The sequence below is a fragment of the Brachyhypopomus gauderio genome, chromosome 5, assembly GCF_052324685.1.
Source record: "Brachyhypopomus gauderio isolate BG-103 chromosome 5, BGAUD_0.2, whole genome shotgun sequence".
NCBI classification, from domain to species: domain Eukaryota; kingdom Metazoa; phylum Chordata; class Actinopteri; order Gymnotiformes; family Hypopomidae; genus Brachyhypopomus; species Brachyhypopomus gauderio.
In genome coordinates this window covers 1160987-1176626 of record NC_135215.1, presented here as the reverse complement: position 1 = coordinate 1176626, position 15640 = coordinate 1160987, and the positions used below count along the sequence as shown (strand labels likewise).

Genomic DNA, 15640 nt, shown 5'->3' with positions numbered 1-15640 from the left:
CTCTGAGCATCTTTCGGCGTCAAGTACATTCTAAAAACATGAAAAAAAACTGGCAAAATGTATTTTACTGTATTTGTCTTCTTAATGCCACAATCAAACTGTAATGAGCATGTTTGATTAAAATGACACTACCAAACCATTGGTCTACAGTGTGATTCTCCTTCTGGGAAACAGTGTACACAATCATGTATCTGTGCTAACAGGAAAAACACATAATACATAAAGGCGAGATGTGTGTAGTCACGTCACCAGCCATTAAACAGCTTGTTGTAAAAAAAAAGTACTTGTGTTAGTTTGCTTGATATTGTTGCTTTTACATTGTCTATCGACTGCTTTGTTACACACACAGCCACAACAAGTCAGCTTGGCACAAACCTAAGTGTACCTGACTACCAAGGTGTATACTGACAGCAGTACAATATTAAACATAACATTGGATATAATGCTACTTCTTGAAACAAGTATTCCACTTTGTTACATGGACAAGAGCTACTTAACGTAATGTCATTTGTACATAGGGCTATGAAGGAAGACCCAACAAAGAAAAAAAACGGGTAAACTCAGTTTCATATTAGCAATGGGACACAATCGGTTGCAAGAGACAAGTTGATGAAAAATCTGGTAAAATTAGAACATTAGAGAGGTCATTGCACATTATTAAACTATAAACTGTTTTGGGTAATCTAAAATACTCTAAGCTGAAAATGCTAAAGCCTACTTGTAATGTCTTGGTAATGGCTGTCTTGAACTGATGTCCAAGTCAAAAGACAAGATTACAACCCATATGTGGTATGCTACATGTTTAAGGGCCTTAACATTTGCAAAAGACACATCTACTCTCCAGCTCACCACAGACAACATTTTCAGGGGTTATCGCACATCCGCTGAGCCTTCTCCATGGATTATATTCAAATCTGAGTATGTTTACAGAGGTTAACTCCACATTGTGGTGCAAATGGTTTGCCAGGAAGCTTAGCATATCGACTGATATGTAAGACTGTCATATTTGACTGATGTTTTGTACAGCAAATATCTCGTATCATGGGAATGAGCACAAAAACGTTGATGCCACATCTGTCAGCATACTACAGATCTCTGTGTACTTAAAAACCTCAGCCAAAAGTGGGGAACTACGTGTTAGCGTGTGCGTGCACGCGTGTGACTGTGCTTGGGCGTGCTCTGCAAACGCACTCCCGTTTTCCTTCAAGCAACGTGGGCTACTGTATGCATAAGATGCAACCTGACTGGCATAGATGGACCCGTCAGGGTCGGGGTAGGATGAAGACTGACTCTCTCTCCGCCCTGCTCGACTGCCCTGTACGGGGGGGCCGGAGCAAGGATTCATTCTCCGAGCTACACAGTGCAGTTACTCCACGTCTGAGGCGTCGTTGTCTGATAGGTGGTAGTTTGAACCTTTGACCCGGATATACTCCACCTGACGGCCCTCGTCGGAGTCCGAGGCACCGCAGGACCACAGACGGCTCTCGAACAGTGATTCGATCTCCTCCAACCGGCGGCCTTTGGTCTCAGGGAGACAGCCGTAAACAAAAAGGCCGCCCAGCAGAGCCAGGCTCGAGTAGAGAAAGAATGCACCTGCAAGGTAATAAAGAAAGCTCACTCCATAATGGGAACAGAGACTTTTAAACACAAACTGAATGGCGTCCTCAAAACACAAAATACAAAAAGAAAAAAACCTTTTAGCATAAAATATAGTCTAATATGTAATATGGAGCTAAAGAAAAAGCTGTTTTTATTCTTGTGAACATCACAGTGTAATAAAATTGTATAGGTGTACTTTTCTTCATTAAGTGTATGAGATACATAAATTAAATAATAGTGCATAGTGGGGGGTATTTACGTATGTGCATAATAAGCTTCTTTTTGTTATTTTCAAAGTATTAACATTACTTCATTTTAACAGCCCCCCCACCCCACCCCCCCCCAAAGCTTTGTTTACAGGGGTGGTAATCAGAGCTGGCAGTGAACGTGTGGCGTCTGGTTATGGTGTCCTGTAGTGCTGCTGATTCCTGCTTCCACTGTACCATAGTAGGTGAGGTGCTGGGCCACATGAAGGAATGTGAGGGACACCAGTACGCTGAAGGTCCAGTTTACCCCCGCTGAGCAGGCATTGCCCATGCTTCTGCCCCACAGAGGGTAAATCTCAGAGTTAATAGTCCACGGCATTGAGCCCATTCCTGAAAAAACAGTACCAGCCTATTGTAACAAGTAATCACGATTCCAAGAAATGTATTTAGGTAAACAAATAAACAACCCCACCTACCAATAAATAAATAAATAGAACATTAATAGTAATCTAGGTATTGGTCCTGAACTGAGCTGAGCCTTAATTTAACTGATCTAGGCCTCGGTCCTTTGATCTGGGCCGTGGTCCTTTATTTAACTCATCTGGGCCTTGGTCCCCTTGGCAACCCCTCTTGTTTTGGTTTGTTTCCTGTTTTCCCATTTGTGTGCTTTTATTTTGAAATTCGTTAAAAAATATCATATCATAGTCTTCAGGTGTGTCTCGTGTGGTTCTTGGGTTGTCTGTATATTTCAGTCCTGTGTTTTACCATTCATTAATCATTGCCTGTATTCATGTTTAAAAGTTTAATGCTCTGCTTATGCTTCTAGCACTTCACTCCTGTCTCTATAGATGTTGTCATGCTCATTGTTGTTGTATTTTCTATTTGTTAGTGTTTCTTTTCTTTGTTCTCATCAGTTATTTCTCTTGGTTTGTTTTTGTTTGATTGTGCGTGTGGTTGTAAGTATTATGAGTTTGAATGTGGTTTGCTAGTTTGCTGTTTTCATGTCTTTATTCCACTCAGTGTATTAGTGTCTTCTGTTAGTGTTATTACGTCTTCTTGGTTAGCATTGGTATTGTCTTTGTTTCATGTTTGTGTACTGTTGTTAATTTTGTTAATCTGTTCATTAAACCGCTGGACTGTCCCCACTTGCATCCAGCCTCCATCACCCCAGCATTACAGGTCTGCGGTGAGTTTCCCGAAACGTTCGTAGCGCTAAGTACTTCTTAACCTTGTACATTTCATACGAGGTTACGAAGTACTTAGCGCTACGACCGTTTCGGGAAACCCACTGGTATTTATCTTATCTGGACCTTTGGTTCTTTATTGACCCGATCTGGGTTTTGGTTCCTTTGCTTTTGGTCCTCTTACCTGGAGCAAAGAAAGCTAAGTACAGGATAAGGCCCAGGAGCACCAGCCAAGAAAAAGAGGTGGGGCAGAAATTATAAGCCCACAGATTGTGGTCCGCTGCCTCCGTTGTGTTGGAGCATCTGTAGCAGAATTGAAGCACATGTTGGTGTCTAAGCTCGCAGCCACACGCGTGCAAGATCCTTTAGTCACTGCTTTGCAAACGTTACTAAAATAACTGCAAGACACGGGGGGGGATGTGTCTACTTTAAAGTATGTGCATCACACAGGATACGTGTGGCACACTGTGGAGTTCCACCAAGCGAAATAAGCAGTAATGCACACTGGCTCACTTAGCCCTGTAAATATGACTCACCTGCCCCACGCGGCCCTCTCGCTGGACGCCTGATCGACCGGAACGCAGGAGGAGGCCACCACCGCGGTGCCGTTCTCCCGGTAGCAGAAGCCGCAGAGTGGGTCCAGCATACACGGCTCGCACGAGCTGGAGGACAAAGACCAGCTGTGAACGCGAGACAAGCCCCGGCACAGGCTTTTATAAAAGCACGGCACAGGCTTTTATTACAGCGGCGTTACAGAGAGCGCGCTCATACACGCGGACCCCCACATTACGAACGCACGCGCGGCCATTAGGCACGGGCCTCTGCTACGACCGCGGAGCTGAGCACGAGGTTCGTTTGAGGATGAGGTTTGTATGTGGAGGTTCGTTTGTGTTCAGGCTGATGCTGCCTTCTGATGATGGTGTAGCAGCGTAAAGCCAATTAAGGTTGGAGAGCTGATTAACCTGCATGTGTTTTGAGTGAATTATTCATAAACGATGTTCAAGCTTAACCTGCAATACCTTCCCAGCCAACAGTCTTAGGTGTTCACCAGCACCCCTGATACCAGTCACCATTTAATCATCCCTTGATTAGAGTTGTGTTATACGCGGATTACTAAGAATACACTCAGTTCGAGCATTTGCCGTCAATTTTCCATGAGGGCAATACGAGACAAAAAAAAATTTCCCCCAGTAAATGTTTTTTGCCAAGTATCTTTGGGTGACGGAGGTGATGGAGGTGACAGCTTGTCAGTGTGGAGTGTTGGGATGTTATTTGGGACCTGAGCGTGGGAGTGTGACTACACCCACGGCACCGACTCACAGGTAGGAGGTGCAGCTGGAGTTGGCCAGGGAGGGCTCGCTGGGGCGGAGGGTGACGGGGGGTGAGTGCTGGGCCGACAGCAGGAAGCCGACGGCCAGGAGGCTCAGGCTCAGACACGTGCCTGCGGACACAGAGAGAGTAGCGCATGGCGCAGGCATCGCGCGTCCCCACGACGAAGACGATAAAAACACATTACGAACCTCAACGCCGACTTCCATTCCGGACTTTTTCGTGTTAGGCTTAATGTGGTTGCTGAATAACTCATGGCAGCGCACGAGTAATATACCCCGAGATTAATAATGGACCTGTGCTGAGATGAATGCAGATGCAATCCAGTCTCCAATCTGCAAACAGCTGCTCTGACTCACTCATTCTTCCTCGTTGCTGCCTGTCTCCTAGCTAGTCACCAAGGCTTCTGCTTAGTTTCGTGGTTGCTTAGCAATGAGGCAACGTTTCCGACCTATGGCTAACCTGCAAAGCTACGTTCGTTCTCGCGCGGCAGGCTTTGGCGTCGCACGCGCGGGGTCCTCACCGATAACGCTGCCCAGAGTCAGTCTCCGTCTACCCACTCTCTCCACCAGCCACACGCCCAGCAGCGTGAACGCAAAGTTGGTGAACGTGGTCACCGAGGCCAGCCAGATGGCCAGCTTGTCGTCCCGCACTCCTGACATCTGCAGGATGGTGGCGCTGTAGTACCTGCGGACAGACAAAGACGGCTTCCTGGTGTCACTGTGGCCTTGTGAGGAGAATCAGGGAACCTGATCGGTGTTAAATGGTGTTGAATGGAATCAGTGATGAAGGGGATGAATTCTGCATTTTATGTGGATGTTTGTTGTTCTGTGGTTATGGTTGAACTTGAGCAGTACACAATCAAGTGCACATGATAGAGAAAAAAAAACTCAAGTATATTAAATTACCAAATCATTTAATCATATAATGAAACATTAGATTATTTTAAGCAACGCATATTCAGTTTAACAGCATAGTATCCTGAGAAACCTTTAAATGTGTCTTTCTAACTGCAGGTCTGCAGTCCCAGTTATTTTAAACTGAAATGGAAAGAGAGGAAGCGTTTTCTCTAATTAGAGAGAGGATCCTCCCCCTCTCCCCAACTTGTCTAACCAATCAGAGCCACTTCAAACCAAGTGCTAGCCAATCAGACAATGGTCGCGCAATCAAACTCAGGAACCTCCATCACGCTGATGTCAATCCATCCCCATTAATTAAAGTACCCTCTCCACAGTATCCAGCGCGCTCTCTTCAAACTGATTACCCATTAGACCTGACAGCGACCTAAAATACCTTGCTTATGGTATTGACGGTTTTCCGAGTCACAACGGGCAGAGCCCATAATGCCATGGGAACCTAGAGAAGGGATTTCAAGCAGCTCAGTGGATGTCTTTACAGCGCGCGCGCACACACACACACACCTGCTGCTCTCCTCTGACGTCTTGTGAATATGAAATAAGTATCTGCAGGTTAAGTGTGGAATAAAAAAACAGGAGGTAACCTTGTTTGTGTGCTTGAAACAGTAGCAAAGCAAAACGCTCATTAAGAGTGACAAAGGACTTCCTCCTCCCCAACAGTGCCGCATTTGCATTCTGTTTTCCGTCCTTCAGATACGTGAGACGTGCACACACCTTTTCTTTATGCAAGACAAATAATACTAGCCAAACATTTTTTTTACTCTTTCTTTTTTTCTTATCTTTACGTAATTATTTTAAAATGCATTTTGGTTTTTAGATGTTGTTTGTGTTTGCTATCATTACTTTGAATGGTGCTCTTATGAAGTCATCGGTACATCTTAAGACACATTGGTATGTCTTAGGATATCTACATAGGCTGTCTGGGAGTTAAACATCAGGTCAAATGTTCCTGCATCATTAGAGCTTCATAAACAGCTCCGTAAACGGATTCCGTGCTAAAACACGTTGATGCTGCCTGTTCAGCCTCAGAAAGCCAAACCTGGAACACAGGAAACAAACTAAATACTGTACATTAGAAGTGCAACAAGCGGGATCTGAAAGGCGGCTGAATGCGGTAAATCTATGCCCTCGGCACGGCTAACGAGGCACCACGCCGCGATCTCGAATATCAAAGACTCAAAGGAAACAAAGGGAGCTGATTTGAACCGCCTCCACTGCGGAAACTCCCATTCACAGAGCAGGCGAGATTCCAGATGCCTCGCTCGAGCCTCGCCAAGCTCGACCCGGGATAGAAGACCAGCGCCTCGACGTTCTCCGAGCTCCTCGCGGCTCCCGTCGCCCGCGAAACAGGGCCGCGGGGTGGCCGACGAGCTCCGGGCTTTGTGCTTTACGCACCGTAAAGGTGGGAGACGTGACGTAAAGCACGCACTACCGGAGGGAAGTGTCAATTTGGGAGCGGATAGACCCGAATCGGTGAAGAAGTGTCCCTGAATGAGCCTTGCTGCGGGGAGTTCTGTCTTTATTTTGTGCTCTTTTGTATCTAAGGGGCACGAGCCGGTGACTCTAGCTCTGGTTATCTCTATTACAGCGGCTGGTTTACCTGCTTCCAGGACGGGGGGGCTCTGCTGAGCTAATCTGCATTTAGTGGATGTGCATTCAGAGAAGAGGAAGAGTAGGGTAGGAGGGCGCAAGAGAGGAAGAGATAGAGGGAAGGAAGCAAGATAGAGGGTGGATGGGATGAGTCTTTGAATCTGGGGTGTGGCCAGCAGGGTTAGGCTGAGAGCCGTACCAAACACGGGTGAGCTCACTGCATGAAGGAATCCCTTCAGTTACAAAAGCATGTGAGGTTCTTGGCTGCCATCTGTGTTGGGGCACGGCAGCATATTACTTGAACGTACAGCTACAGAATGCCAGATTTTTCCTGATTTGCTGTTCACCACTCCAACCTTCTTGTTTCACGGACAACGAGCAAACGGTCTAGAGCAACCTACTGTTTTTAAAAAATCTGTGACTTTACCAGGTTTTCCATTCAGTTTGAGCCGTTCTCCAAAGCACAATGTGTTAAACCAGCCTTTAGAGTGCTGTGAGCTGACCCTTATTAAACCTCTTCAAGAGGGAGAAATAGAGAGAGAGAGAGAGAGAGAGAGAGAGCATGAGACAGAGAAATATTGAGCTGTGGGTTTTAAACCTCAGCTCCTGATCCTGTGGGTCAGGGTGCTGTCAGATCAAACTTCTTACTGGAAAAAAAACACTTTTTAATTGGCTGTCCCACATGCCCAAAGCAGACTGGCAATAAGTCACAAGTTAGAGGAGGTGCAGAAATCCATTAGGAAAGCCAGCAGCGTGCTGAGGGTCTATCGGCCAATCACGACGGCCGCTTTTCTGCCTCGGCCTGTGGGGAGGCGGCCCTCACCGGCGCGCTTGGTCAGACCAGGACCCCGGCGCTTCTCCAAGCAGACACGGTTTCCTCACCTCGCCACGCTGCTTTTCTGACCGGCGAACAAAGAAAGAGACTGAAGAGCCCAACAACATGGACGATGTGGACGTGAGCGGTTTCTTACTTACGTCTTGGTCGATGGTAATGATAAATGAAGGTCTGTTATGAAGCGGGTAGAGGAAAATAAGCCAGGCAGCCGGGCTGCACCCTGCGGGTACGGGTCCACAGCTCAGAGGTGGTAATGGCGTAATGAACAGCCCCTGTGCCGACCCCCGGCCGTGGCACCAGAGACCTCCTCGGATCACGGCCTGCGGCGGGAAGAAAGGCCACACGGGTGCGGTGTGACACGCCGCCTTCACACCCCTCTGTGTCAACGTGAGGGGATGAAACAGCGGACGCCGGCAAAAGGCAGGACAGGAAAAGCGAGAGAGAGAGAGAGAGTGTGTACATGAAAGAGAGAGGGAGGGAGAGTGAGAGAAAGACAGGATGAGAAGACAGAAAGCGAGAGAGTGTGTGAAAGGGTGAAAGGGCGGTGAAGACGTCAGGGGGAGGGGGAGAGTGTCTGGATGAGACGGGTGAGCCTATTAAAAGCCCGGAGCTGGAACGTGCAGTCAGACATGTGCGCCCAGGAGATCTCACGCTAAGAGACCACGCACTTTCTTGCTTTTTTTCTTTCTTTTGGTCTTAGCTGATATTTCACACGCGGATGCCCGTCTAGAGCCGGGCTGGGGCGGAGCTGGACGGAGACGAGTCGCGTGGTGCTGTGATGGCCGACACGCCCATATGGCTCCTGTTTGTGGCACAGTGGTGAGGTCTGACCGCCGTCTGGTACAGAGCGTTCTGTGGTGGGGAGAGCTCACACTGGTACTGGCCTGTCAACCCCCCGCCCCCCTTACAGACGGCAACCCACCCCACCGCCCAGAGGCACTTGGCTGAGAAGCTCCCCAAACTAGCAGCAGAGCAAGAGAGCAAGAGATTTAGGTTCCTTTCTCTCTCTCTCTCTCTCTCTCTCTCTCTCTCTCTCTCTCTCTCTCTCTCTCTCTCTCTCTCTCCACACACACACACACACTCACAGGCACGAACCCAAACAGGACTGGGCCAAGCATAACAATTACTAGAACCCCAATGAGTCATCACGGACCAGAGCTGTGGGCGGGGGGTTGATTAGCATGAAATGTCACGATGACCACGTGTGAACGTTTGTGTGTGAAGGAGTGCGCACCAGCGTGCACACGTGCGTGTGAATCCGTGTGCATGATTATACATATATGGGCATAATTTTCTAAGCGACGATTGAACAAATCTCCCTAGAACGCACCTTTTTGGCATTCTTGAGCTTAACAAGCGTGACAGGAGATACTGATCATGAAGAAGAGGCCTTGAGAGTCTGCGTTTTATTAATTTGTTTTCCTCTTCTGCAGACGCCGAAGGTTATATACGTTTGCAAGGTCTTGATTTATTTAGAAGTGGTTAGAGGCTACAGCCAGTGAGTATGCGATTGCTGAGACGGAAGGGAATCTAACAGTGATGGCTAACATCTCAGCAGACAGCTGCTCCTTCAAGGTGCAGTTAAATAAAAAGATCTTATGAGTCACGCCAACAGATCATTGGTGACAGGGCTGCGTAATAGAGCATGTTAACTGGCTATTCCAATATGCAATATGCAAATTCGCCCTCAAACAAACGATTTTTTTTGTGTGTGTGCTGTGTGCCTTCTGACCAATCACACTAATTACAGAAGAGCAATTTGTACTTGATTTGCATGATACAATAAATGTAACTTATTTGGTCTGAGTAGTTATGGCCTGTTTTTAAGTATGTAAAATTAAGTGGACTTCAACAGCACAATGAGTTCCCTCTTTCCTTGCCAGAGTGATAATTAGCTCAATTTAGGAATATTCTTATATGGGCATATTTTACCTCTATTTTTAAATATTGTAAGTGTAAATGTGTATTGTAAATATATTTTCAATGTAATATGTAAAAATGTTTTCAATATTACATTCTCCCTAAAATCTTTCAGCCTTAGCTGATGACATCTACTACAAAGACAACCTGAACACTCAGGAGAGACAGACAGAGAGAGACAGACAGAGAGACAGACAGAGAGACAGACAGAGAGACAGTGAAAAGTGCACTTAATCCAGGTGTAAGAGCAGAAGAACAGTCTACACATATACGGAGCAAATGAATGTGGGGACTCGTATAACAACAAAGAGAGAAAGAGCATGAAAGAAAGGAGAGAAAGAGAGAGAAAGAGAGAGAAAGAGAGAGAGTAGTTCCCCCATGGGAACTGACCCATTTCTCTAATGAAAGCGAATGAGCACAGAACCACACACAGATGCTAGAGAGTACCGCAGAGACACGAACAATAATCTGCACCAGTTTCACTAAGATCACGCACCTTCATAAACAGATACACACACACACACACACAAGCGTGGTATGTGTGGCATTTCCACTGACATACACATTAGTGGAGTTAAACAATGCTAAACCTCGCAATACATGCACATACAAATGCACTTAGAAGACACAGACACCGTCTCAAAGACGCCTCGTCGCAATCTACAGCCATGGATGAGAAACGGTACCTCCATCCACCGGAATCCACAGCTCCGTCAACACAGCCCCCCATTACAGTTCTCTGAGGAGATACCAGCGCGCGCCTTGACTCACACATATGGCTCTGTGCTGATAACACCACAGCAGAAAGCTGGGGGAAAAAGTGACAGTCGCCACAAATGGCTGGCCAGGATAACCAGACCCGGTGTGCTCAATAATAGCCCAAAGAGAGCTGGCTCAGGGCCCGGCCCACTAGGGGAACCAGGACAATGTGGTCTAACCAGAGGCGCAGCAAGCATCTGCTTTTACTGAGCAAACTGCAGTGGCACATGTTCCAATCTGCCATCGCAGTGAGGACTAAAGTCATTATCCGTAGTATAGAACAATAATAAAGATACACACACACACACACACACACACAAATTATCCAAAAGCTGAGTAAATAAATAAAACAACTCGACTAAATTCAAGATTTGCTTTAGTACTTTCTTTGCATTATTAACATATATCGGCTTATAGGTTTTTTATAGTTCCTCAAGCAGTTGGAAACATAGTCTGCGGAACTGCGGATTGACCGCAATCTGCGGAAGGAACGTATAGATTTACAGCTGCTAATACACTAAAATCGATACTCGAAATACAATTCTTTATAGCCATACTTCACATGCCACGCTGATAACTCACATATTTGCAGATTTACTCAACAGCTTAACAGAAAGCAACTGACAGTGTGACACGGAACGCCGAGGGGGAGGGAGGGGGGGAGCAGGGGAAGATGAAGAGGAGGAAGAGGACGATCACGCCAAAGGACATCTGACATCAGAGCAACAGCTACTGACCGTGTGCTGGTGCACGGCATGACCACGAGAGCAGCTGGCCAGCGAGTTCCATCAAACATAACGCTTCCCGGTGGTATCCATCATCAGGACATCAGAGAAGCACAGAGGGACAGGCTCAGTCTTCTTATGTGATCATTTGTGATCACGTTAAGCATGTGACAAACATCTCTACGCTCTGTTTTGTGCAGTGGTGAAGTCCTGGAATGATTTAGCCTTAAGATCTCCTCCGGAGTTGGGTTCACCAGAGCAGAGGAGATGTCCCACGCTGTGAGAGGACATAGCATGTGATATCAGAAAGACCCTTTGGTCTGACCCCAACGGCATCGAGCAGACTAAACGATATATTTATCTGTACTTTGAAGACATTACACGAAACAAGACGCAAATGCGCAAACACAAGTGTGCACACACCCTCACAGAACTACACACAGGCTTGCGGTTCCGTTACCCACAATGCAACGAGGCTGACAGAGCCGGTACAGGCCTCTCCGTGTCATCCCCTTGCTATTGGCCTGAAAGTGCCGATTACCAGGTGCTGCCGGACAGATGAAGACAATGAAAAGGTGGTGGGGTGGTGGAGCTAACGCCTCGGGTGGAGGTAAGGAGAACGGAGTGGAAGTGGTGTGTGGCGCGCACGGTCATCCACCCGTGGTGAGACGCCAGCTACGTCACAGCCAAATTATGCCGGGCGCTCTGGAATCAGCCGCCATCGCCTCGGTAAAGATAAGCCGGCTGTCCGCTGATAAAGGGGGGCCTGCTGTGCCTTCCTCCAGACGAGGATGAGGAGAAGGAGACCAGACGAGGATGAAGAGAAGGAGACCAGACGAGGATGAAGAGAAGGAGACCAGACGAGGATGAAGAGAAGGAGACCAGACGAGGATGAGTCTGCTGTTTTTGTGAGCCATGTATGCGTGATTCAGGCTGACCAGACAAAGTCAAAGTAAAAGTCAAATTTATTTATATAGCGCTTTTCACAACACGTCACAAAGCAGTTTTACAATCATATAGGTCCAGATCCCTAATGAGCAACAGAGGCCACAGTGGCGAGGAAAAACTCCCCTATGGTGGTGGGGATTAGGAAGAAACCTCGGGATGACCAAGACTCAAAAGTATATGTGGACAAAAGGTGGTGCTAGAGTTATGGTTAAGGTTCTTGTTCCCCAGCCAAGCACTGGTGACACTGGTGAGACACTGGTGAGACACTGTTGAGACACCGGTGAGTCAACAAGTGAAGGAACAATGGACATCAGGCAGTCAACAAAAAAGAAAGAGAGAGAGAAAAAAGTAAGATAGAGAGTGTGAGAGAGCATTAGACGGACAGCTTAGCCCGCTGTCCAGCACTAAGGGAAATATAATCTTTAGATAACATTTGTAGTTTTCCGCACAGAGAACAGGAGGAGGTCGTGTGCCCTGTGACGGCTCATCAAACGTATCTCCAGCCGCTACCTCAGATCCACATCTCCAGCAGACATCGCTTCTGCAGACGGCCTCCGGAGACCTGGCATGACACACAAGCTCGTCTCTCGGACAGCTGAGCTGGGACGCTAGCGTGTGGAGATTCCCATCTAACACCCTTCAGGCGCTCAGAACAGAACAGCAGGGAAACGGTGAAGCAGGACCTCATAAGTGTAGCTGACATTTCTGTTGGTGTTGTACAGTTTAATATGTGTGTATTTCTGTGTGTCACATAACATAATTCTACCATAATAGTAAAATCACAGTTGCTGTTATAGGTGTTATTACAGCCCAAACAGCCCAGCCGGCTCTCGTTAGGTCAAAGCACACGAGGGTCAGACACCCACAGTCAGATTGGGTCTTTTCAGAGGTCAGATAAAACCTTCTCACCACACAGAATGACAGCTGAAGCAAATAACACGCACACACACACACACACACACACACACACACACACACACACACACACACACACACACACACACACACACACACCAGCGCACACACATTTTTGCTTTCTCTTGAATACAAACACTTTTGCCTGCTCCACGAGAGGTTGCCAAGCAACGGCACACATCCCAAGATCGTTTACGGCTTTTGAGAAGTAGCTCATCATATAAGGTGGGGCAGCAAAATGAACAGAGGTTACGCAAACGAACGGAGTGTGTGAAAGTGTGTGAACTGTGACATAGGCACAGCCCACTACTAGCGTATATCACACACATGCCTGCGAATGAACACAACTGTGTTTGCTCCAAGGCTAAAGTCTTCTTTGGAGTTATCTGAAGTATGGTATGAGTTATGTAAGTTTCATTTGTGGGGGGACACACTGCTCACACCACCCAACATAACTCATAAAAGGGAAAGTATTTTATGTTAAATAAACATTTGTGAGTAAGACCCCAATGGCCTGACCCCCGACCCCAATGCCTGTGAGCGCGCAATGCTAGCTTCTTGTGTGGCATAGTAGGTGAATGTGTGTGTGTGTGTGTGTGTGTGTGAGAGAGAGAGAGAGAGAGAGAGCGAAAGAGTGATGCCTACATGACTGTGTTGATGCCGGAGAGCTGTTGGAACATCTGAAGTCCACAGCCCACGATGAGAGCACGACGCGCTGGAGGATGAGAGAGCATAGACCACAGCACTGGACGCCCTGTTGGGAGGATAACACACACACACACACACACGCACGCACGCATGCACGTACACACACACACACACACACACACACACACACACACACGTACACACACACACGCACGTACACACACACACACACACACACACACACACACACACACACACACGCGAACACAGATGAAAAATGTATAGCTACTAATTTCAAAACAGGTCCGTCCAACATTTCTGCAACACAACCCCACAATTCCTCTATTAAGGCTGAGCATAATATAATAGTACTCCATCTCACCATATGTTTATCTTTTTACATCTTCTCATGTTACTCATTACCTACTTATTTACTTTGCTCAATACCATGTGAAGACAGGTTTTCTCTCAAGAAGAAGAAGAAGAAGACGTCGATGTTTTCTTGGGGCACCTGTGAGAAGCTCAGACTACTGACTAAGCAGCTTCCGTGGAGACTAATTCAAAGTTCAGCGGCATGAGACAAAGACAGCCCATTTGCCTGGAGAAATTCTCAGAGCTTCTCAAGAGCCCAGGCAGTTTTAGTTAAAAGTGAAGATAATTTGAATGAAGGCTTTGTGAAGGAACTGTCCTCTGAGATTGAATCTTGCTGCTCCACTCCTTTCATTGCTTTTGTAATAATGGTGTTCGGAATTTCCTGCTCACTAATTTCCACTTTCTGAGCTGCCGTCCGTAGTGGCACACAGGAATATGCTCAAATCCGTCTCAGGATCCATGCAAACAGAACAAAGGTGCAAAAAGGTACATTTAAAGGTGTTTTAATGCAAAACGGTTTATTGTTCGCCTGAAATGTATTGTCACCATTTAGCAACGTTGAAATGGTCGGTGTCGTAGGCGGGGTGACAACCACTGTTCTAATTTCCGTATGCCTATCAGAGCATCGACCCTCATCTGTGTTGTGAAGTCAAGCCATCTGAAAGCTGTGGCGGTCAGGAGAGCAGGCTATCGTGGTTTAGCAGGGGCACTGCATTGTGGGTAACAGCTGTGAGTGGGCGGCCCATCTGAGAACGTCTTAAGCTTCCAGACTAGACCATGAGGAACAGGGACCTCGGACCGGGCACATCACATCAACACATCAAACGGTGTAAGAAACGTTCATTCCTCAACAGATGACCCTAGATGTGATTAAGACCTCAGTGGGATCACTGAGATTGTGAGCCAGTCATTTCTCCATTTCTTCATTCACTCACCCTACAACAGCAGTGAGAAGTTCTTCAAAGGCCTTAGATGAATATGAAATGTTTTGTTTACATTACTTTTGGTTTTGATGCCTCACACCAATCTTCGTACACTTTTTTCCCCCCCCCCACAAATGGACACTCTCTGATCACTCCTTCCATTATCCTGTTCAACCATCTTTACTGTTGCCATCACAGCATCCATAAGAAGTGAACAGAAAGTCCAAACCCCCCATGAGGGAGAAGCTGTGGTTCAGCACAGTGACGTTGTCGGAGTCACCAAAGATACTGCACGTGGTGAGTATTGACTGCTCGGAGCCCAGCCGCAGGTGTGATGGGCCCTCATTCGATTACTGCCCCAAAGCCCGGTCTCATGGACTGTCGTGACACAGACGACCGACCCCTGGGCTGGCGCTCACAATGGAGCAATAACTTCGTTCCCACAGATGTGCGGTCGCTACCTACAAGTGTGCACACATCCCTTATCCTAACCCAATCAGAGCGGGAACAGGGGAGGGCGTTCACCGGGGCCGTGGCACGTGGCACCGTAGCAGCTGTTGTGCTGACAGGCTATCGCGTACTGCTGATCCGGGACCGGTACCGCTCTCGCCCGCTGAAGGAACGTTCCAGACGACAGCGTCTGGTCCGAGACTGATGCAGAAGGACCGTTGGGGCGAGCGCGATCGAGCACATCCTTACAGTATACCCACTAAATGTATAACTTCGTTTTCTGAAGATCTGCTCTTGTTCATCTCCATGGCAACCCCTCA

The 15640-nt window shown here is 47.3% G+C and overlaps 1 protein-coding gene across 1 annotated transcript in view; it reads right to left on the bottom strand.

The window, feature by feature from the left end:
• Positions 1 to 130: 130 nt before the first annotated feature.
• The window catches only part of slc2a13a (solute carrier family 2 member 13a), a 46663-nt gene continuing 31153 nt past the window's right edge, over positions 131 to 15640 (bottom strand). The window contains exons 4-10 of the mRNA XM_077004752.1: positions 13573 to 13681; positions 4842 to 5005; positions 4310 to 4430; positions 3526 to 3651; positions 3174 to 3292; positions 2043 to 2195; positions 131 to 1593 (exon numbers count right to left, since the gene is read on the bottom strand). Of these exons, the coding sequence (XP_076860867.1) occupies positions 1367 to 1593; positions 2043 to 2195; positions 3174 to 3292; positions 3526 to 3651; positions 4310 to 4430; positions 4842 to 5005; positions 13573 to 13681 (1019 nt within the window). The 3' untranslated portion in view covers positions 131 to 1366. The remainder of the gene's footprint in view (positions 1594 to 2042; positions 2196 to 3173; positions 3293 to 3525; positions 3652 to 4309; positions 4431 to 4841; positions 5006 to 13572; positions 13682 to 15640) is intronic.